The following is a 19,482-nucleotide window of genomic DNA, read 5'->3' on the forward strand; positions in this document are numbered from 1 at the left end:
TGAGAATCTGACCGGAGAAAATGAATCCGATATTTAGGCAACCAGATAAATCTTTATTTAAGCCTTGGTGCTGTGGCCTTTTCTTCGTTCGGTACCTTGGGAAGCTGGGTCTGTGACACCTGGCTCTGTGATAGCTGGGTCTGTGACAGCCGACTTTGTGGACCCTGGTCCTCTGGGGCTGCTGCCTTGTCGGTACGGACCCAGGACTTGACCGAATCGATCAGGGTCCCAGACCTAAAGCAAAGTACGCTGGGGAAGGGTGGGGTGCGATCGTGTAAGCAGATTAGGTCCTGAGTGAGGGACACCCCTCCCAGCCTCCCTATATCTGATCCTTTTCTATGACCCAAGCTTCGCCGCCCTGGGTAAGCACGCCCCTCTTTTCTAAGCCCCTCCCCCTAACACCTCCTCCTACGTCAGGACGTTGGAGACCCCGCCCCTCGCCCCAAGCCCTGCCTTCTCCGGGAGGCGGCTCACGAGGTGGCAAAGCCGAGGATCAGAAACACAAAGCCCCAGATCAGCATCTCGAACAGAAAGCCTCTCAGCACGTCCTTGGGATTCAGACACTCTGACGGCTTGAGGGATCGGAACCGCTGATACTGGGTCCCGGGCTTTGATTTCGGGATCTCCTCAATGACTCTTTTGGGCAACACTGACAGAGGAGAGAGAAGGAGCAGTCCTGGGAGGGCCGGTCGTGGCCCAGGCAAGCTCTGTCCACGCCACCCTTCCCCAGGAACCAGGCCTCCCAGGAGATAAGCACGCCCCTCACTGCCTGAAGCCAGGCCACTGTGAGAGGTGACCGCACCCTGGGCAGGAAGCCCCCCCCCCCCCTCCCGCCTTGGCCTGAAACCACACCCCGACAGAAAGTTAGGCCCCCCAGGGCGCTCGCTGAAGCTGACTGCCCCCCAAACCCAGGACCCTGAGTCCCATACGTCTGTCGACTCCCCAGCTCTGACCTGTGACTTCAAAATGGGTCACCGTGGCTGGGCCGGATCGCTCAGTGCCCAACTCGCAGCGGTAGATACCCGCATCCTCTGGCCTCACCAGTCGCTTGATCAGGGTGGGCCGTTTCCCCTCGGACACCAAGGTCTCAGAATTGCTCCCCCAAACCTAGACCCAAGCTCAAGGGGTCACAGAGGCCTGGGGAATTCAGGGTTTGGGGCAGTACAGGTGTGAGAGCATCACGGGCTCTCAGTGGGGATGATGGGAGTCCAGGGTCACTGGTAAGGGCATGGGGTCCCCGGGGATCCCTAGAAGTCACACCTGGTGGGTCATGGGTCATGGGGATTGTGGCAACAAGCTTGTGGATGAGGGGGTCGGCGCTCACACAAGCCTTATGGACTTGGGGTTAAAGGGCCCACCCTGTAAAAGCTGTAATAGGTCAGGCCTTGAGATAATTTATGCCAGTCGAGCTCACAGTCCAGGATCAGGTCTTCCGTTTCATGGACGTTGATTTGGCGCACTGGGGACAGGATTTACGGTGGGACACTTCTTGGAGGTTTCCTGCCCTCCCGCCAGTGCCACCCACTTTGTCTGAGCCCCCCTTTCTGTCTCCACCCTCCGCTCCAGTCCCCGCCCTCTCTAGGCCACGTCTCTCCTCTGGCTCCGCCCCTCTTGGGCCAACCCCTGCGGCTGGCCCCAGCTCTCTCACCCCCACAATCTCTGGATTTTCGACAAGCGTGAAGCTGCTTTTTACAGTTACTGCACCAGATCAGAAGCTGCAGCATTGTACCTGAAGGGACAGGATCCAGGCTGTATTCGCCCTGAGAGGCGAGGCTAAAGGCAGGGCCAAGGTCTGGGGCGGAGTCAGGCCCCTAATCCCTAGAGGTCAGCCCAAGGGGCGGGGCTAGAAGGCAGTCCTCCCTGAAGAGGGGTGGAACCAGTCTCAGGAAAGAGCGCCCAGAGAATAGGACCCGTTGCCCAGGAAGTCCGCTGTGCGGAAGGACTACTGGGGACCAGGAACCTCTCAGACGTGGGGAAGGAAGAAGCACCGAGACCCAAAGCCGGAGGAGAAAGGCTGGGTATTTACGGGGCAAGGATGAAGGATAGAAAGCCAGGTCCCATGATCCGGACTCACCACATTTGTTGGGACAGAAGTCTGCCTCAGAAGGAAGAAAAGAGAATTATCAGATTCCTGTTAAAGGGGATGGGGGCGGGAGGAAGGAATAGGCTGGGGGGTGGGCTGTTGGGTTGGAGGGAAGAAGGACCCGGGTGTCTGAATCTCTGGGTCCAAGGGAGGACCGGGTCGGGAGAGGTGAGTGGTTGGACATAGAAAGCAGGGGGCTGGGGACAGGGTCCCTGGGCCTGTTGAGGGAAGGGGCCGTGGTCCCTGACGGAAGCCATCTTCCCTCACCCTCTCTTTGGAATCGAGTGACGTAGCCACGAAAGGCTGCCTTTTCCAGAGTCAACATCCAGGAGAACTCGTTCACGAAAGTGTCATCTGGGAAGGAGCAGGATGACATAGAGTGCTTCCCCTCCTCCCACCCACCCCAGGAGGAGATGCAGGAAGTTCCTTCTGTGTGAAGAGATTGGCATTCCGCGTTGGGGCCACCTCAGGGAGGGACAATGAAATTGAATGACCACTTAACAATGCTGGCCATTGAGCTAAGCGGCCCCTGGCCTGCAGGCACTGTTAGGACCCATTTGAGAGGTGACAAAGTTGCAAAGTCCCTCCCTAAAGGCCACACAGCAAGGGGTGACTGGGCGGGAAGCTGAACCGAGGCAGGTGGGCTCCAGAGCCACCACCAGACCCGTCCTCACCAAAAAACATTTCTCGAAAAGTTTCTGAAGCCCCATCCCCTGGCCCCTGTGTGGATTTACCTGCTACACCACTGTTTCTGATAAGTCTCACACTCCTCAGAAAACTCAAGACTGACGTTTCCATTGTGGCCTCATCTGGAGGGACACAGGGGATGCGGGGAGGGGAGCTAGAACCTCAGATCCCAAGCCTTGAGGTCTCTTGGCTCAGCAGGTGTTAAAAACTACAATACCCATGAGGCTACTGGACCAGCCCAGGGCTGTAAATGGCTGGCACGCCCGTTGCCTTCTGGGAGTTGTATTTTTTTTTTTCCATATAAAATTGCCACGTAAGGACTAGGGGAAAGTGTATTGGGAATCTGCATCCCAGCCTTCTCCATTCACGAACCCAGTACAGTCTCCCTCCAGTCTTTCGCTTCCTTCCCTCCTGCCTGCTCCCGCAACAATCCTAGAACGCAGACCCCTCTTTTCCCTCGACCCCTGGATTCGCACTCTCTACCCTGCCCTCACCGATAACCCCCAGAAAGGTATCCTCTAAATCTGGCAGGTCCCGGAAATTCCTCACGGTTTGTCTTATCTTTTCCATCACTTCTCTGTGACGCTCGGGGGCGAGGTGGGTAGGCAGGTATTCCTTTTCCAAGGCGTCCAGCGCGGCCACGACCCTTGGATCACAAGTGACACAGCTCCGGGCAGGAAGCAGGCAGCCGGCCAGCGCCGCCACCAGGAGGGCTACTTGGGGACCCATTGAGGCCAGGGGGCTCAGCCCCGCACAGAACCCCGGGGAGGGTCCTCCCACCCCACTCGGAGGAGGTGATCGCTGACCGGAAAGAACCCCTTCCCCGAGATTAAGACCCCCCAATTTGCAGGGCTCCCCCTTCTCGGTTAGGAAACCGAGGAGTCCGGAGTCCCGATGCACCCTAGACAGCCGCTGCCCGACCTTGACCTTGAATGTTGCACCCTGGAATACTAGGGTTCGCTGAAGGGCCGAATCCAGGCTGGGGGCCTTTAGAGGGGACGAGCAGGCCACGTCCTTCCACTTTATTTGCCACGGCTAAAATTGAGGATGTTGTGGATCGAGGGTGAGGTTGGTCACGTGACGCGGAGAGCTTTATGACTGGAGTCAGACTCGAAGGTCGCCTCAATCCCACAGAGTCCCTCTTCTTCCTTTCTCCTTGGGGCGCCGACTTCTCTAGAGACACTCTGGGCGGGTTTCCTTGGCCCCGCCCACAAACCCAACTCTGAGTCTGATTGGACGGCAACAAAGGGAGGCCCCGCCTATTGTTCCAGGCTCTCGCAGACCGACCCCTCTCTGACTAGAACTTTCATCTCATCCTCCCAGATGAGGCCCTTGTGTGGTCGCGTTGGGGTTGGAGGGGGCTGGGGTCAGAGTAAGGAGTCTGGGTGGAGGAGACGGATGGGAGCTTAACTCCTGGGAACTGGCGTGGAAGATGGCTGGGGACCTGCTCTTGGGTCTGATGCAGGAGGGGTGTGGACCCCTGGTCCCGCGGTTCTTGCTCTGCTTCGGGTCCCAACAGCACCTCGGCGCCCTGTCTTCGTTGACCCGGGTTGGTTCTTGACCCCTCTGCCCTGGCTCCCAGCACTGGCTGGGGGACAGGAAAAGGCCAGAGGAAACTCTGGCTGGAAGAGCGGGGAGGGGGCGTCCTGTGAGGGGGCGAGGCTGGGGGAGGAGATCTGGGTAGGCCAGGGGGCCCTGCCATGACCAAGGGACCCGGGTTCCCGGGCTCTCCTTCTAGGACAGGAGGCGAGCCCCAGGCTTCTCCTCTCGGAAAGCCAAAATGAGGATCAGACCCGAGGAAATGAATCCTGTATTTAGGCAACCAGATAAATCTTTATTTGTGACTTGATGCTGTGTCGTTTTCTTTCGGTGCCTTCGGAACCTGGCTCTGCAGGGCAGCTACTTTGTTAGTGAGGAACCAGGACTTTATGGAATCCATCACGTTCCCAGGCAGAAAGCAAAGTACGCTGGGGGAGGGTGGGGGATGATAGTGGAACCAGGTTAGGTCTTGAGGGATAGCCCTCCTCGCCTCCCTATATTTGGTCTTATTCCAGCAATGACCCAGGCTGGATCGTCACTACCATTTTCTAAGGCCTCTCCCTTAAAGGACCCCCTCCCGCATTGGGATTTGGAGAGCCCGTCCCTCTGTTCGTGCCCCGCCTTCATCAGGGTTGGCTCACGCGGTGACAAAGCTGATGATCAGCACCACAAAGCCCCAGATCAGCAGCCCTCCCAGAACGCTTCTCAGCACCTTCTCGGGCTTAGGGTACTCTGAAGGCTGGAGGGTTGGGGACAGCTGCTCCCCGGTTTCAAAGTTTGATGTCGGTGTCTCCTCAATGATTCTTTGAGGCAACACTGATAGAGGAGAGAGAAAGAGCAGCCTTGGGAGGCCACCAAGGTCCCCGTGGCCCAGGCAAGCTCCCCCCCCCCTCCAACCTTCCCCCAAGACCCGGGCCTTGGAGGAGACAATCGCGACCCTATCTGCCTGGGCCCCGGCCACCGTGGCGGGTGGCCACACCCCCGTGGCCTGAAATGACACCCCGACAGGAAGTTTTGCCCCATAGGCCATGCCCCAAGCTGACTGTCCCCTAACCCCAGGACCCTGATTCCCACACTTCCGTCGACTCCCCAGCTCTGACCTGTGACCTGAAAATGGATGACCGTGGCTGGGAGGGATCTCACAGTGCCCAACTCACAGCGGTAGTCACCTGCATCCTCTGGCCCCACCAGGGGCTTGGTCAGGGTGGGCTGTTTCCCCTTGTACACCAAGGTCTCAGAATTGCTCCCCCAAACCTAGACCCAAGCTCAAGGGGTCACAGAGGCCTGGGGAGTTCAGGGTTTGGGGAAGTACAGGTGTGAGGGCATCACGGGATCTCAGTGGGGGAGATGGGAGTCTAGGGTCACTGGTAAGGGCATGGGGTCCCCGGGGACCCGTAGAAGTCAAACCCGGTAGGTCATGGGTCATGGGGATTGTGGGAACAAGCTTGTGGATACCGGGGTGGGCGCTCAACCAAGCCTAATGGACTTGGGGTTGATGGGGTTGAAGGGCCCACCCTGTAAAAGCTGTAATAGGTCAGGCCTTGAGATAATTTATGCCAGTTGAGCTCACAGTCCAGGACCAAGTCTTCCTTTTCGTGGACGTTGATTTGGCGCACTGGGGACAGGCGGTTACGGTGGGATGCATCTTGGTTCTCCCTCAACTCCCTCCCACTTTTCTGGTGGGCCGGCTCCTTTCTTTGGCCTCTCTAGATCCCGGCTCTCCTCTGGCTCCGCCCCTCTTGCGCCAACCCCCCACCCCCTCCAGCTGGCTCAGCTCTCTCACCACCGCAGTCTGTGGACTTTCGACAAACGTGAAGCTGCTTTTTACAATTACTGCACCAGATCAGAGGCTGCAACATCATACCTGAAGGGGCAGGATCAAGGTTGCATTTATCCTGATAGAAGAGACTAAAAAGAGAGAGCAGGGTCAAGGGCTGGGGCGGGGCCCAGCGCCTAATCCCGAGAGGTCAGCCCAAGGGGCGGGGCTAGAAGGCAGACCTGCCGGAAGAGGGACCTAACCGGGCTCAGCGAGGAGCCCACATGGAATAGGACCCGCTGTCCAGGAAAGCCGCTGTGCAGAAGGGCCACTGGGGACCAGGAACCTCTCAGACGTGGGGAAGGAAGAACCATCGAGACCCAAAGCAGGAGGAGAAAGGCTGGGTATTAACCGGGGCCAGAATGGGGGATAGAAAACCAGCTTCCCTAATCTGGACTCACCACATTTGTTGGGACAGAAATCTGCCTCAGAAGGAAGAAAAAAAAAAAAAAGTTATGAGATTTCTAAGTTAAAGGACACGAGAGAGGGGGAGAAGGAATAGGTTGGGGTTTGGGCTCTTGGGTTGGAGGGAGGACGCTGTTGGAAGAGGTGAGGGGCTGGACATAGAGAAGCAGAGGACTGGGGACAGGGACCCCGGGACTGGTGGAGGAAGGGGCTGTGGTCCCTGAGGGAACCTATCTTCCCTCACCCTCTCTTTGGAACCGAGCAACATTGCGCTGAAAGGCTGCCTTTTCCAGAGTCAACATCCAGGAGAACTCTTTCACGAAAGTGTCATCTGGGAAAGAGCAGGGTGACAGAGTGCGACCCCTCCTCCCACCCACCCCAGGAGGAGGTACAGGTACCCGTCTGAAGAGGCTGGCGTTCCAGGTTGGGGCCATCTCCGGGAGGGGCAGTGAAATTGAATGACCACTTAACCATGCTGGCCACTGGGCTAAGTCACTGGCCTGGGTGCAGGCACCGTTATGACCCAGTTTGGAGGTGACAAAGCTGTGATATCCCTCCCTAAAGGCCACACAGCCAGGGGATGACAGGGCCGGTGTTTGAACCTGGGCAGTTTGGCTCCAGAGCCAAAGGATTCCGAAGCCCCTCCCCTGGCCACTCTGCCATTTACCTGCTATGTCACTGTTTGTGATAAGTGTCATACTCCTCAGAAAACCCAACACTGACGTTTCCATTGTGGCCTCATCTGGAGGGACACGGGGGATGCGGGGAGGGGAGATCGAACCTCAGATTCGAAGCCTTGTGGTCCCATTGGCTCGGCTAGTGTTAAAAACTACAATGCCCATGTGGCTACTGGGCAAGGCTAGGGCTGTAAAGGATTGCCTGTCTGTTGCCTTCTGGGAGTTGTAGTTTTTTACATAAAATTGCAGGGTAAGGGGTAGGAGAACACAGTATTTCCTAGCGCTCGGAAAGCCCTGGAATCTGCATCTCAGCCCTCTCCATCACGAACCCAGTAGACTCTGGCTCCGGCCCTTCCCTCCCTCCCCGCACCCCGTCCCTACTCCCAGGAATCCTAGCACCAGACTCCTCTTTTTCCACGACCCGGGGTTCCCACGCTCTACCCTGCCCTCACCTATAACCCCCATAAAGGCATCCTCTAAATATGGCAGGTCCCAGAAATTTCTCACGGTTTGTCTTATCGTTTCCATCACTTGTCTCTGACGCTCGCGCGCCATGTGGGTAGGCAGGTATTCCTTTTCCAAGGCGTCCAGCGCGGCCACGACCCTCTGATCACATATGACACAGCCCCCGGCAGGAAGCAGGCAGCCGGCTAGCGCCGCCACCAGGAGGGCTACTTGGGGACCCATTGCGGCCACAGCGCTCAGCCCGCACAGAACCCGGGGAGGGTCCTCCCACCCCAGAAGGAAGGGGTGATCAGAACCCCTTCCCCGAGAGTAAGACCCCCCAATTTGCAGGGCTCCCCCTTCTCGGTTAGGAAACCGAGGAGTCCGGAGTCCCGATGCACCCTAGACAGCCGCTGCCCGACCTTGACCTTGAATGTTGCACCCTGGAATACTAGAGTTCGCTGAAGGGCCGAGTCCAGGCTGAGGGCCTTTAGAGGGGACGAGCCGGTCACGTCCTTCCACTTTATTTGCCACGGCTAAAATTGAGGACGTTTCTGGAGCGAAGGTGAGGTTGGTCACGTGATGTGGAGAGCTTTGTGACTGGAGTCCGAGTCACCGTTTCCCCCGATCTACAAGGAATTCCCACAGCCTCCCCCTTCTAGCTTCGGACGTGGGGGCGCGACTTCCCTGGAGACCCGCCCAGGAGCTTCCTTGGCCCCGCCCACAAACCCAGCTCTGAGTCCGATTGGACGGCAACAAAGGAAGGCTCCGCCTATGGTTCCAGGAAATCGCAAAGAGGCCTCCTTCTCAGACTAGAAGTTTCATCTGGTCAGCTCAGGTGAGGGCATCTGGCCTTCAGCCTCCTCTCGTCCCTGAGTTTCTGAGCCCAGGCTTCGGCTAGATGCCTGGGATCTTTTGGAATATTTGGCGTCAAGCCACGGAATTGGGAAGTGGCCCTTTCTAGCCGCAGGACTACAACTCCCAGGAGGCGCTGAGGTGTCTCCCTGGCCACAGTTCCACACTTTACTCACTCCCTCCTCCTCCTTCTCTCCGTAGCTGAGGGGCTGGATGCCAGGGTTCCAGAAGAAAGAGGCCTAGAGCCAATACTAAGAACCTGGGGCTCAGACCTATGGGTCCTGGAAGGTCTCTCTCTCCTTTTCTACATCAAGAATCAAACCACCATAAAAACTGGAACCGCGGGGCGCCTGGGTGGCTCAGTGGGTTGAGCGTCCGGCTTCGGCTCAGGTCATGATCTCACCATTCAAGCCCCGCGTCGGGCTCTGTGCTGACAGCTCCGAGACTGGAGCCTCCTTCGGATTCTGTGTCCCCCTCTCTCTCCGCCCCACCCCTGCTTATGCGCTGCCTCTCTCTCTGTCTTTCAAAAATGAATAAACATGAAAACCAAACAGGAACCGCGACTCACACAAGCCTGAAAACAGGAGGCTGCCAGATCTCAGCAGGGACAATACCCCTAGACGTGAGCAGTTCTGGATTTCCCCTCTTACACACACACACACACACACACACACACACACACAGTGGACTCCACAACACCTGCAGAGACAGGATTTGGTGGTGTGGACTTTTAATTCATACCTCCCTCTCTCCCACCTGTGGCAGCTGAATAGTGAATGATCCCTCAAAACTCCCTGAGAAGACTAAAAAAAGGGGGGCTTGGGTTCTTCTGGGTACGTAGGAGACGCGATCAGAGTTGTCTGTAAGAAAGCTAGGTACCTTCATCCCCTACAAAAAAGCACCAAGGGGGGTCCTGGAATCTGAGTCAAGAATCCTATCCTCCTTGGCCAGACCTTGTGCTCTGGCCTGGGTTTCAGGCCAGCCCGGGTCCCGTATACTTTCAGACCTTCAGATCCTTTCATTCTTTTTTTTTAATGTTTATTTATTTTTGAGAGAGAGAAAGAGAGGTCGAGCGGGGGTGGAGGGGTGGGGACAGCGAGAGAGGGAGACGCAGAATCCGAAGCAGGCTCCAGGCTCTGAGCCGTGAGCACAGAACCCCACTGGGGCCCAAACTCACGAACCGTGAGATCATGACCTGAGCCAAAGTCGAAGGCTGAACTGACTAAGCCACCCAGGCGCCTACAGAGCCTTTGAAGCCCGAAACCGGGTTTAGTGGTTCTGTGAAATCAGAGGAAGCTCAGGTTGGCAAGGGTCCCCATACCTGTAGCTTTCTGCAAGCCCAAAAGAAACATTCATGATGTTTATTTATGCTGGCTCAATTCCAGAAAATCGATCCCGTTACATACAACAGCCCAGCTGCAGAGAAGGAAACTTTCTTGAGAAGAAAGGTAACCTTAACTCAGAGCCAACTTGTAAAGTGCCTGTCTTTGGCAGTTTTTGACCAAAAAAAAAAAAAAAAGTCTCTAGGTTTCTGGAAGGCTTTCCTCCAGGAGCTGCTGTATTTCAGCATCCATACCTCTCCCCGACCTGTGGAGGAACAGCCCCACGTTTTAGTCTAGCTGCTCAAAATAGACTCTCTGGGGCCCCTGGGTGGCTCAGTCGGTTAAGTGTCTGACTTCGGCTCAGGTCATGATCTCGCGGTTCGTGAGTTCGAGCCCCACCTCAGACTCTGGAGCCTGCTTTAGATTCTGTGTCTCCCTCTCCCTCTCTCTGCCCCTCCCCTGCTTGCTCTCTGCCTCTGTCTCAAAAATAAACATATAAAAAAAAAATTGAAGGGGCACCTGGGTGGCTCAGTCAGTTAAGCCCCCGGCTTCAGCTCAGGTCATGATCTCTAGATCTGCGAGTTCGAGCCCGAGTCGGGCTCTGTGCTGACAGCTCGGAGCCGGGAGCCCGCTTCCGGTTCTGTGTCTCCCTCTCTCTCTGCCCCTCCCCTGCTCACGCTCTGTCTCTGTCTCTCTCTCAAAAATAAACATTAAAAAACATATATTTTTTTCTTTTTAAATTGCAAAAACGGGCCTTTGTCTTTCTTTTTCTCAGAGGCTGAGAGGTTGGACAGATTTCCCACCTCACAGGACAGATACTTTGTGTCCTGCCAGTCTTTCTGACAGTGGCTGAGGTGTTGAACTTCTGAGTGTTCCCTTCCTGAGATCCTCCTAGAATTCCAGAATCTCATCCCCTCTGGGGGAGCCCTGCAGGATTCTCCACAGGCCTGAGACCTGGCCTTCTCTAGAACCACTCCAGAAACACAGCAGGGGAGTGGATGAGTGCTTGCTGTGGACTACCCCTAAGTTCTTTCAGTCCTGAGGATTGTCCTTCTCTTCTAGAAAAGACCAGAGGCAACATTAGAAGGGGGGGGGGAGTTCTCCGTTTTTGGGGTGAAGCCGTCCAGAAGTACCCTGGATCCATGCTGGGAACAGTGGGTAAGGCATTGCCTTCCAGAACTGACGTGAGCCTCTCTGGACATTGCCAGGCCTCAGGAAAAGATCCCCTGCTGGTTCTAGAACGTCCAGGCAGTTACAGAAAGCCCCTAGGTTTCTCTTTCTCCAAGTCCTCTTTCTCCAAGTCTAGCCAACTAGGATTACTCTAGAAATGGGTGCCCGCCTGCTACGGGGCTACCACAAGCTTCTCCAGAAGCCGCTAGGCCCCCGGAGACCCAGAACGCTGGCCCGAGCTATTCCAGAAAGTCTCCCCGCTGCTCAAGGCCCAGCCAACGAGCGGAGGGGAGACAAGTCTGCGTTAATGCCCACCCACTCGGGCAAGAAGGCAGCCTCGGGCTTAAAGATCTTCAGGAAGTTGGAGTCGGGCAGGGTGAAGTTGGCCAGGTAGACGGTGTCCCCACCGGTCAGGTAGGCGGCCCAGAAGCCAAAAGTGCCAATGGTCATGATGGTGTGGTTGCACTGCGTGAGCAGCGCGAAGTCCCTCCCCGGCGAGCCCTCCTGCCCGTCGCCGGCAAAGATCACATCCCCACGGGACGTGTCCATGTTTTCCCGGCACCACTCCATGCCGTTGCTGGTGACCACAAAGACGGGGTCTTCGTGCCGTGCCCGGAACCAGTCCATAGCCTGCCGGAGGTAAGCGCGGTCGCCTACCACCCCCTTCCAGCGGTGGGGCATGACCCGCAGGTAGTCCCCGCGGCGCACGTGGACGCCCACGAAGGTGCGAGGGCGGTCCCCGGTGGGGCCCAGGCGGAGCCGGCTCAGCAGACCCTGGGCCTCTCGCCGAAGGTGGTCGTGCAGCGTGAATTCCCTGCGGATCTGCTCCCGGAGGTGGTGGAAGAAGGTCCAGGAGCAGGGAAAGCCGGTGAGCTTCAGCAAGGGGTCCCTCAGGCGGGCATACTCCCGGGACATCCAGTCGTGGAGCTCCAGCTCCCGCCAGGGCGTGCGGCTGTCCACCTCGGGCGCCAGCACCGGCAGGGTGATGCGGAACACGGGGGCCAGGGCGGCGTGCATGGCGGGCAGGATGAAGGCCCGGCGACTGTTGAGCTGGGCCAGGGCCAGGAGCGTGGCATACTGCCCCATCTGGTTACCGAACCGGCCGTCTGGGTGGATGGTCCAGGTTCCCGAGAGGGAGGCGGGGGGCTTGAGGCAGGCGGAGGTGTCGGGGGACAGGCAGAGGATGGCCACGGGGGATGGCACCGGGCGGCGGCCTGGACACAGGGCCGTCAGGGCCAGGCCGTCGGGAAAGAGGTCTTGGTGGACGTAGAGGAACAAGGTGGCTGAAAGGACACACACTAGCAGGAAAGCCACACAGAGCTGCCGTTGGCTGGGGGCCCACATGGCTGCACGGGAGGAAAGGTGAATTAGCGGGGCCCCGGAGCCCCAGGAGGAAGTGTCCGTGGGCAGGGGCCTGGGGGAACGAGGAAACCAAGGCTTGAGACTCCTGGGTCCCGGGGAAAGGGGATCAGGGGCCTGGATCTGAGGGAGGGGAGGGAGGTGGGCGCTTGGAACTGCAGAGATGGGGACGGCGAGTGTCGAAAACTGGTGTTTCCAAGATAGCAACGGGGTCTCGGAGCCGGCCTGCCACATCCGCACCTTGGAAGCTGGCTCTCCGGGCCGGGAAGTCCCACTTTAGTTGGGTGATGTGCCACCCACTCCTCTCTGGGGTGGGCCTGGTGGAGGGAGGGTGAGGACTCCGCCATGGGGGTGACGGGAAGAGAGGGGCCAGGTGGAACATGAGAGGCTGGAGGTCGGGGACTGGATGAGGGATCTCGGCCTCTGGACGAGCAGGAGTTGGGGGGGGGTGGGGTGGAGACTCCTGGGGTCCTACGGGGCTAGCGGTTGGGGCTGCGCCTCCTGGGACCGAAGGCCCCGATTCCTGGGTCCCAGGCATCCTCCGGCCCCACTCACCTGAGCTCCTGGCGGGTGACAGAGCCACAGCGGGCTTAGAGAGGCTGGAGCGCGCCGACCGCAGGTGCAGCCCACATCCGGCCGCCCCCGGAACCCGGGACTCCGGGATCCTAGGCTCGGCAGCCCTCCCCTCCATGCCGCCTCCCCCGACTGGCTCCTAGGGCTCGGGGGAGGGAGGAAGGAGATGGGCGCGGTTCCGAGACTCCCAGCCTCCGCCCCTCCCGACCTGGGCAGGTAGGTCGGAGGCGGAGCCCCGCCCCCGCCCCGGCGCCCCAGGCTAAGCTGGTAACCCCCGCCCCCCCCCCCGCCCTCCCCAGACCCGGGGACCCGCGCCCGGCCCCCTCCTCCTCGGCCCCCGGCCCGCGGGCGGGCTCTCCAGGGCCAGTCTCCACAGCATGGAGACCCGGCGCCCAAACGCAATGCCGGACCCAGGTATTCGGGTCCATCGACTTCTCCCCCTTCTCCCGAGCCTGGGCTGAAGGGCCGCCCAGAGTATCTGGATGCTCCGAGCCCGGCCACGCCCCAGCCGCTGGGGAGGGCGCAGACACCAGGCCCGGGCGGGGGCGAAGATCCTCCGCCCTCTGCCGGGTCCTCCCGGTGGGGAGGCAGAACCTGTTTGCCAGGCCTGCTCCAGGAGCCGATGGAAACCTCCTCCAGCTCTCAGGGTCCCGAACGTGGGCGCCTCCGGCCCGAAAGGGTGTCCCCGCGCACACCGGGGGCCGCTGATTCCCCGTCTCCGCACGGTGCACCTGCGAACTGCTGAGCCTCTCCTTTTGAGGAATCGTACGATCCGGGGTCCGACGGCTCCTCTCCAGACGGGCGCGTCCCGGGGACAGCGTCTCCCCGAGGGCGAGGAGGAGAAAGCAGGAGGGGAAGCGGGCCTGTCAAGCCCAGCCTCACCGGGAGGCTGGGGCCCCAGGTTGGGGATCCAGGGCCTCGGCTCCGCGGTGTATACCTGGAGCCGCTTCCATTGTCCGGGCGGTTCCGCCACCCCCTCCCCCCCGCCCCACTTCCCTGGGCTGGAGCCGTGTGATCATTGTCATTCAATAAATCAAAGCTAAAGACCCAGGAATTTGACTCCCCTCTCCAGAGGGTGGACCGTGATGTCTCCAGACCCAAACCCCTCCTTCCACAGACCCAGGATTTCCAGCCCCAGCCCCCTCCTCTGCTGGAGACGTTCAGACCTCCGCACTGGAGGGTGTCCATTTTCTGTCCTACAGTTTCCAGGAAATCACCCCCCCTCCCACATTCCCTCTGGGCTCTGGGCTCTCACTTCCCCCCTCCAGCGCCGGGCTCTGCCCCCCCCCCCCCGCCCCCACCCCAGAGGCGCTGAGTCAGACTTTCACCCTCCACCCGCCCTCCCCACCCCAGGCTATTTTGAGAACACCTTTCTGGGCCTGGGGTAGCTACTCTGGTGAAAGAGGTCCCGGGATTGCATCAGGGAGGAGAGGGAGGCTCTCCTCTGGCTCATTAGGTGCCCGAGGAACCTCTGGGCTGGGGTTGGTGAGGTTGAGGCGAGAGGCTTTTGGTCACGTGGCTTTTGCTGCTGTCCTGATGATCGAGGAACGTCCGTGTGTGTGTGTGACACCCTCCCTGCCCGCACCCCCCCCCCACAGAAACCCACAGAAATTCGGGCAGGATGGCGCAATCCCGGTTATGGGGCACGGTGTCCGTCGATCAGCCAGGGAGGCAGTTTTCCAGGCCCCCAGCCCTCTCCTCCCCCAGCCCCTTTCAGCCAAGTCCCAGTCAGCAGGTCCCGGTCCCCCTGATTCCTCAGACCCGGGAGTCCAGGGCCCCAGCAGGAAGGACCCCCCCCCCCCCACCGGTTGCATCATTCGGCTCAGACTGATCTGGCCACGGTGGAATCCTAGCTCTTGCCAAGTGGGTCAAATATCATGGGTCAGGTGTGGGGAAGGTGATTGGGCGGGTCTGTCTGGATATAAATTTTGGAGTGCCTGCATCCATTCTAAGAGACTGGGGTATTCTGTCAGCTGGGAATCCGCGGACACGAAGACCCAGGCGTTGAGGCTCACTAAGGTGCAATCCGTGAATCTCCTGTCCCAGACAACCGGGATCTGAGACAGAATCTAGACCATTCGGCTCCTCAAGCCCCAGACCCCGGATCTCACCTGAGGACGTGAGCCAGTGATGGGCTGGGACGAGGCCGGGTCCCCGCACCTGGGACTGTGGGTCCTGATGATGCTGGGGGTCCTTTTCCCGGAAGCCTGCCAGGCACACCCTATCCCTGACTCCAGCCCCCTCCTCCAATTCGGGGGCCAAGTTCGACAGCGGTTCCTCTACACGGACGACGCCCAGGAGACAGAGGTCCACCTCGAGATCAAGGCTGATGGCACAGTGGTGGGGACCGCTCGCCGGAGCCCTGAGAGTGAGTGCATAGACAGAGCCTGGTCTGAGGGAGCAGGGGCTGGGGGGCCCAGACCCCTGGGTCTGAGGGAGGAGGGGCTGGGAGCCTAGACCCCTGGTTCTAAGAGAGACGGGCCTGGGCAGAGGTCCTCTGAGCCCCTGACCACTCTCTCCTCTCAGGTCTCTTGGAGCTAAAAGCCCTGAAGCCGGGAGTAATTCAAATCTTGGGGGTCAAAACGTCCAGGTTCCTGTGCCAGGGCCCAGATGGGACACTGTATGGATCGGTGAGTTTCTGGGATCGCCCCCCTCCTCGTGCTCCCCCCTCCCCCCCCATCACCTTCACCACCCAGGGTTCCACCTCTCGCACCTTGGGCCTGAGCCGGGCTTGGTTCTGTGCTCCCTGCGTGGCCCCCCCCCCACCTCGCCACCTCCCCTGCACGAGGGAGCTGACCTCATCATTTGTGCACAAGGGGAAACTGAGGCTCAGGCAGGGACACACCAGCTCCGAGTCACGAGGCCCGTGAATGACGGAGCGCCTGAGTCCTGTGACCTGTGACCCCTGCCGGGCCGCATGGGCTCCTAGCTGCCTGCTTCACGCTGGGCACAAGGCTGCTCAGGGGACCCATGGCCTGTAAAGGGACCATGACCCCTTGGGTGGAAGCCAGACGCCTCTGTCTGGACTCAGAGAGCCTTGACTGGTCCCTGGGCTGGAATATTGGTCTCTGTGAAGTGAAGCCAGGGAGGTAGGCCTTGCAGGACTGCCCAGGGGTAAAGGAGGAGCCTGCTTCTGTTACCTGTGTCCCGGAGGAGGGGCTGGGGGCCGGGACTCCTGGGTCCTGCAGCTGGAAGGTGCAGAAGAATCCCGTATCTCCGATGTCCGCTCTTGTCCCCTCAGCTCCGCTTTGACCCCGCAGCCTGCAGCTTCCGGGAGCTGCTTCTGGAGGACGGATACAACGTCTACCACTCGGAGACCCTCGGGCTCCCACTCCGCCTGCCCCCCCACAACTCCCCATACCGGGACTCGGCCCCCCGGGCACCTGCCCGCTTCCTGCCGCTGCCAGGCCTGCTTCCGGCACCCCCGGAGCCTCCAGGGATCCTGGCCCCCGAGCCCCCGGACGTGGGCTCCTCGGACCCTCTGAGCATGGTGGGGCCTTCCCAGGGCCGAAGTCCCAGCTACGCTTCCTGAAGCCACGGGCTGTTTGCTGTGGGGCCTCCTCTTTATTTATTGGGTTATTTGGTATTTATCTTATTTATTTTTTTTTATTTTGCCTACTTGGGATAATAAAGAATCTGAGAGGAGGGTCAGGGTGCACGTGTGTGAGTGTTTGAGGGAGGGACCGGAGGGACTGAAGGCTGGGAGTCCTGGTTCTCTAGAAGAGGGCTTGAGGATCTAAATTCATCCGTCCAGGTGCTTATGGACTTGTCGCGCAATGACTGTCACAGAATGCAGTCCCAGTGAGCGGGTTGCCTGTTCTCTCTCCCCGCCCGCAGTGTAGATTTCCACGTTGTTCTTGGAGCGATTCCCTGGGTGGGACACAAGGGAGGACAGAAATGTAGACAACAGCCCAGATTCACGGACAGCGCTGATGTCCAGGAGTCTGACCCACTCCCACGGCGTCTTGGGCCCTTCATTTTTTTTTTTTAATTTTTTAAATGTTTATTCATTTTTGAGAGACAGAGACAGAGCATGAGTGGGGGAGGGGCAGAGAGAGAGGGAGTCACAGAATCCGAAGCCGCCCCAGGCTCCGAGCTGTCAGCCCAGAGCCCAGCACACAGCCCTCCCTACACGGGGCTCAAACTGTTCGATCATGACCTGAGCCGAAGTGGAAGTCTTAACCCACTGCGCCGCCCAGGCGCCCCAGGGCCCTTCATTTTTAATTCCAAGGTTCAAATGAGAGGAACATCTCAGTGGAAAGGGGATATAACTGCAGGTCCCAGCAGGTCCCAGGAGGGACTCAGTGACTGGAGGAAATGAAGCTCTCTGCATCTCGTGGCAAGTGTGGCTGTCCGCTCTGGTGGCACTGGGCTGGCTCCGGCAGGGAAAGAGTTGTCACCGGAAGCAGAATCCGAAACGCCACAAAAGTCGCGGGAAGGAGCGGCTTCGTGGCTGGGGGGGGGGGGAGCTTCACGTGGGATGTACGTTCCTGGGTCAGAGGAGTCCACCTGACTCTGGAAAGTGTCCCCCCTGCGAGGGAGCAGGAAGCACCTTGGGGCATCTGCCCTGATCACTTTCCCCGCCCACCCCACCCCTGCAAGCCTCCGCAGTCTTGGAGAACGCGGACCTGGCCAGCCTGGCGGGGAGGGAAGAGGTAGCGGAATGGTGGGGGGTGAGTCCTAAGATAGACACCCAGAGAGAGGAAGTCAAGGACCCAGGAGGAGGAGAAGGAGAAGAGGGACAAGCGTGGGGCTCGGTGGGGAGACGGGGAGTGTCAGAGATACCCAGAGAGGGGCGGGACCCTGGAAGAGAGAAGCCAGACAGGAAGCCTACAGAACTGCAAGATGTGTTAAACAAGCAAACACCTCTCCCCCCATGTGGGGATGTTAACTCCCAATCGCATTGTCTCTCCTTTCCACTAGAAGCAGGTTAGTGTCAAAATTAAAAAAAGGAAGGGGTTGGGGGAGGGGGGGGGCCTGGGTGGCTCAGAATCCGCAGCAGGCCCCAGGCTCTGAGCTGTCAGCACAGAGCCCCACGCGGGGCTCGAACCCATGAACCGTAAGATCATGGCCTGGGCTGAAGTTGGACGCTCAACCGACGGAGCCACCCAGGTGTCCCTAAATTACCCTCTTCTTATGAGGGCACCGGTCACGTCAGGTTTAGGACCTGGTCTGGTCCAGCGTGACCTCATCTTGATTGGATTCCACTGACAAAGGCCCTATGTCCAAATAAGGCCACATTCACAGGTTCCAGGTGAACTTGAATTTCCAGGGGATGCTCTTGAACTTGGTGCACACCTGTGCAGTCTGTTACATTCGTCTGGTCTTGCTCACCTGTCAGGACGTTTAGGAGGGGTGTGGACCGGGATCGCTGTCCCCGGCTCAGAGTTCTTAAAGTTCAACTCTTTGTTCTTTCCATACGGTGTTTAAGAACATAACCATCTCGGGGACTCCTGGCGGGCTCAGTTGGAGGAGGGTGAGACTCTTGATCGTGGGGTTATGGGTTCGAGCCCCACGTTGGGTATATAGAGATAGCTTGAAAATAAAATCTTTCGGGCGCCTGGGTGGCTCAGTCGGTGGAGCGTCTGAATTGGGCTTCGGTCATGATCTCACGGCTCTCGGGAGTTCGAGCCCCTAATCGGCCTCCCTGCTCTCAGTGCAGAGGCCACTTTGGATCCTCTGTCTCCCTCTCTCTCTCTGCCCCTACCCCGTTTGCACTCTCGCTTTCTGTCAAAAATAAACATTAAAAAAGTAATAAAATATTTTTTAAAAATAATAAATAAATAAACAAATAGAAATTACCTGTTAGTATATCCACTTCTCCAAAATTTTGTAGAGAGATCTACCTCTGTTTCCCCTCCTACCAGTACCCAAACCTTTTCTCTCCTTTACCCCCAGAGCTCCTGCCAAAATCAACCTGGGGTTTCCTTACTCTAGTTTTTACAAGAATAGACCTTTAGTCCAACCCCTAAAAAGAAAGGATAATGATGAAACCTCAGAGGTGTTCATAATTACTACAATGGCAATCACATTATGCTATGTAAATGTATCAGATTAACATGTTTATGCACCTTAAATTTTTACAATGTTGTATGTCAAATACGAGCAGGAGAGGGGCAGAGAGAGAGAGGGGGAGAGAGAATCCCAAGCAGGCCCCTCACGGTTAGCGATTCAAGGCTCGAACCCACGAACCGTGGGATCATGACCTGAGCCGAAACCAAGAGTCGGACGCTTAACCGACTGAGCCACCCAGGCGCCCCATGAATTTATTTTATTTTTGAGAGAGAGTGTGCACGCACACGCAGGGGAGGGGCGGAGAGAGAGGGAGAGAGAATTCTAAGCAGGCTCCGCGCTCAGCCCGGAGCCCAACACGGGGCTCCATCCCAGGACCCTGGGATCGTGACCGGAGTTCAGAGATCAAGAGTTGGATGGAGTGCCCCCTGCAGGGAAAGTTCCAGTCTTGTTAGCTTCCTTTTTGGTCCCAGTCACTTGTATGTCAGGGGTTTGTGCAAAATGTTTGTTGGTGAATTTCTGCTATTGTAGTTGCTCTAC

General features: G+C 58.4%; 3 protein-coding genes and 1 long non-coding RNA gene across 18 annotated transcripts in view; 2 read left to right on the forward strand and 2 right to left on the reverse strand.

The window, feature by feature from the left end:
- The window catches only part of IZUMO1 (izumo sperm-oocyte fusion 1), a 16,520-nt gene extending 7,615 nt beyond the window's left edge, over positions 1-8,905 (reverse strand). For 2 of the 15 annotated variants that reach the window (XM_040457629.1, XM_040457627.1), the window contains exons 1-2: positions 3,265-4,116; positions 2,818-2,892 (exon numbers count right to left, since the gene is read on the reverse strand). In XM_040457629.1, the coding sequence (XP_040313563.1) occupies positions 2,818-2,892; positions 3,265-3,499 (310 nt within the window). In that variant the 5' untranslated portion in view covers positions 3,500-4,116. Of the gene's footprint in view, positions 1-32; positions 250-474; positions 650-953; positions 1,108-1,358; positions 1,460-1,648; positions 1,730-2,074; positions 2,096-2,350; positions 2,438-2,817; positions 2,893-3,264; positions 4,117-4,569; positions 4,738-4,950; positions 5,126-5,409; positions 5,564-5,823; positions 5,925-6,092; positions 6,174-6,526; positions 6,548-6,774; positions 7,273-7,659 lie in introns of those variants that run through there. The other 13 variants (XM_040457622.1, XM_040457628.1, XM_040457615.1 and 10 more) reach the window with 13 other exon arrangements.
- LOC121018737 (uncharacterized) lies at positions 4,206-4,619 on the forward strand. Its single transcript, XR_005785309.1, has 2 exons — positions 4,206-4,319; positions 4,509-4,619. It is a non-coding gene; the product is annotated as an uncharacterized LOC121018737 (long non-coding RNA).
- A 1,592-nt stretch (positions 8,906-10,497) lies between the features above and the next one.
- On the reverse strand, positions 10,498-13,151 carry FUT1 (fucosyltransferase 1 (H blood group)). The gene is made up of 2 exons (XM_040457630.1): positions 12,913-13,151; positions 10,498-12,344 (listed from the first exon to the last, which is right to left on the reverse strand). The coding sequence occupies exons 1-2, from the start codon at positions 13,046-13,048 to the stop codon at positions 11,263-11,265; spliced, it is 1,218 nt and encodes a 405-aa protein (XP_040313564.1). The 5' UTR covers positions 13,049-13,151; the 3' UTR covers positions 10,498-11,262.
- A 1,738-nt stretch (positions 13,152-14,889) lies between these two features.
- Positions 14,890-16,581, forward strand: FGF21 (fibroblast growth factor 21). The gene is made up of 3 exons (XM_040457631.1): positions 14,890-15,298; positions 15,457-15,560; positions 16,172-16,581. Exons 1-3 carry the CDS (start codon positions 15,061-15,063, stop codon positions 16,460-16,462), a joined length of 633 nt encoding a protein of 210 aa, XP_040313565.1. The 5' UTR covers positions 14,890-15,060; the 3' UTR covers positions 16,463-16,581.
- The last annotated feature ends 2,901 nt before the right edge of the window (positions 16,582-19,482 follow it).

The sequence above is a fragment of the Herpailurus yagouaroundi genome, unplaced genomic scaffold (assembly GCF_014898765.1).
Source record: "Herpailurus yagouaroundi ecotype Mexico unplaced genomic scaffold, PumYag 220, whole genome shotgun sequence".
NCBI classification, from domain to species: domain Eukaryota; kingdom Metazoa; phylum Chordata; class Mammalia; order Carnivora; family Felidae; genus Herpailurus; species Herpailurus yagouaroundi.

Bases quoted from the DNA above. Each gene is read 5' to 3' on its own strand.
- FUT1 (XM_040457630.1), bottom strand. From the start codon at position 13,048: ATGGAGGGGAGGGCTGCCGAGCCTAGGATCCCGGAGTCCCGGGTTCCG. The intron at 12,345-12,912 runs GTGAGTGGGGCC...CCTCCCGTGCAG, and splicing joins GTCACCCGCCAGGAGCTCAG to CCATGTGGGCCCCCAGCCAA.
- FGF21 (XM_040457631.1), top strand. From the start codon at position 15,061: ATGGGCTGGGACGAGGCCGGGTCCCCGCACCTGGGACTGTGGGTCCTG. The intron at 15,299-15,456 runs GTGAGTGCATAG...CTCTCCTCTCAG, and splicing joins CGCTCGCCGGAGCCCTGAGA to GTCTCTTGGAGCTAAAAGCC. The intron at 15,561-16,171 runs GTGAGTTTCTGG...TTGTCCCCTCAG, and splicing joins ATGGGACACTGTATGGATCG to CTCCGCTTTGACCCCGCAGC.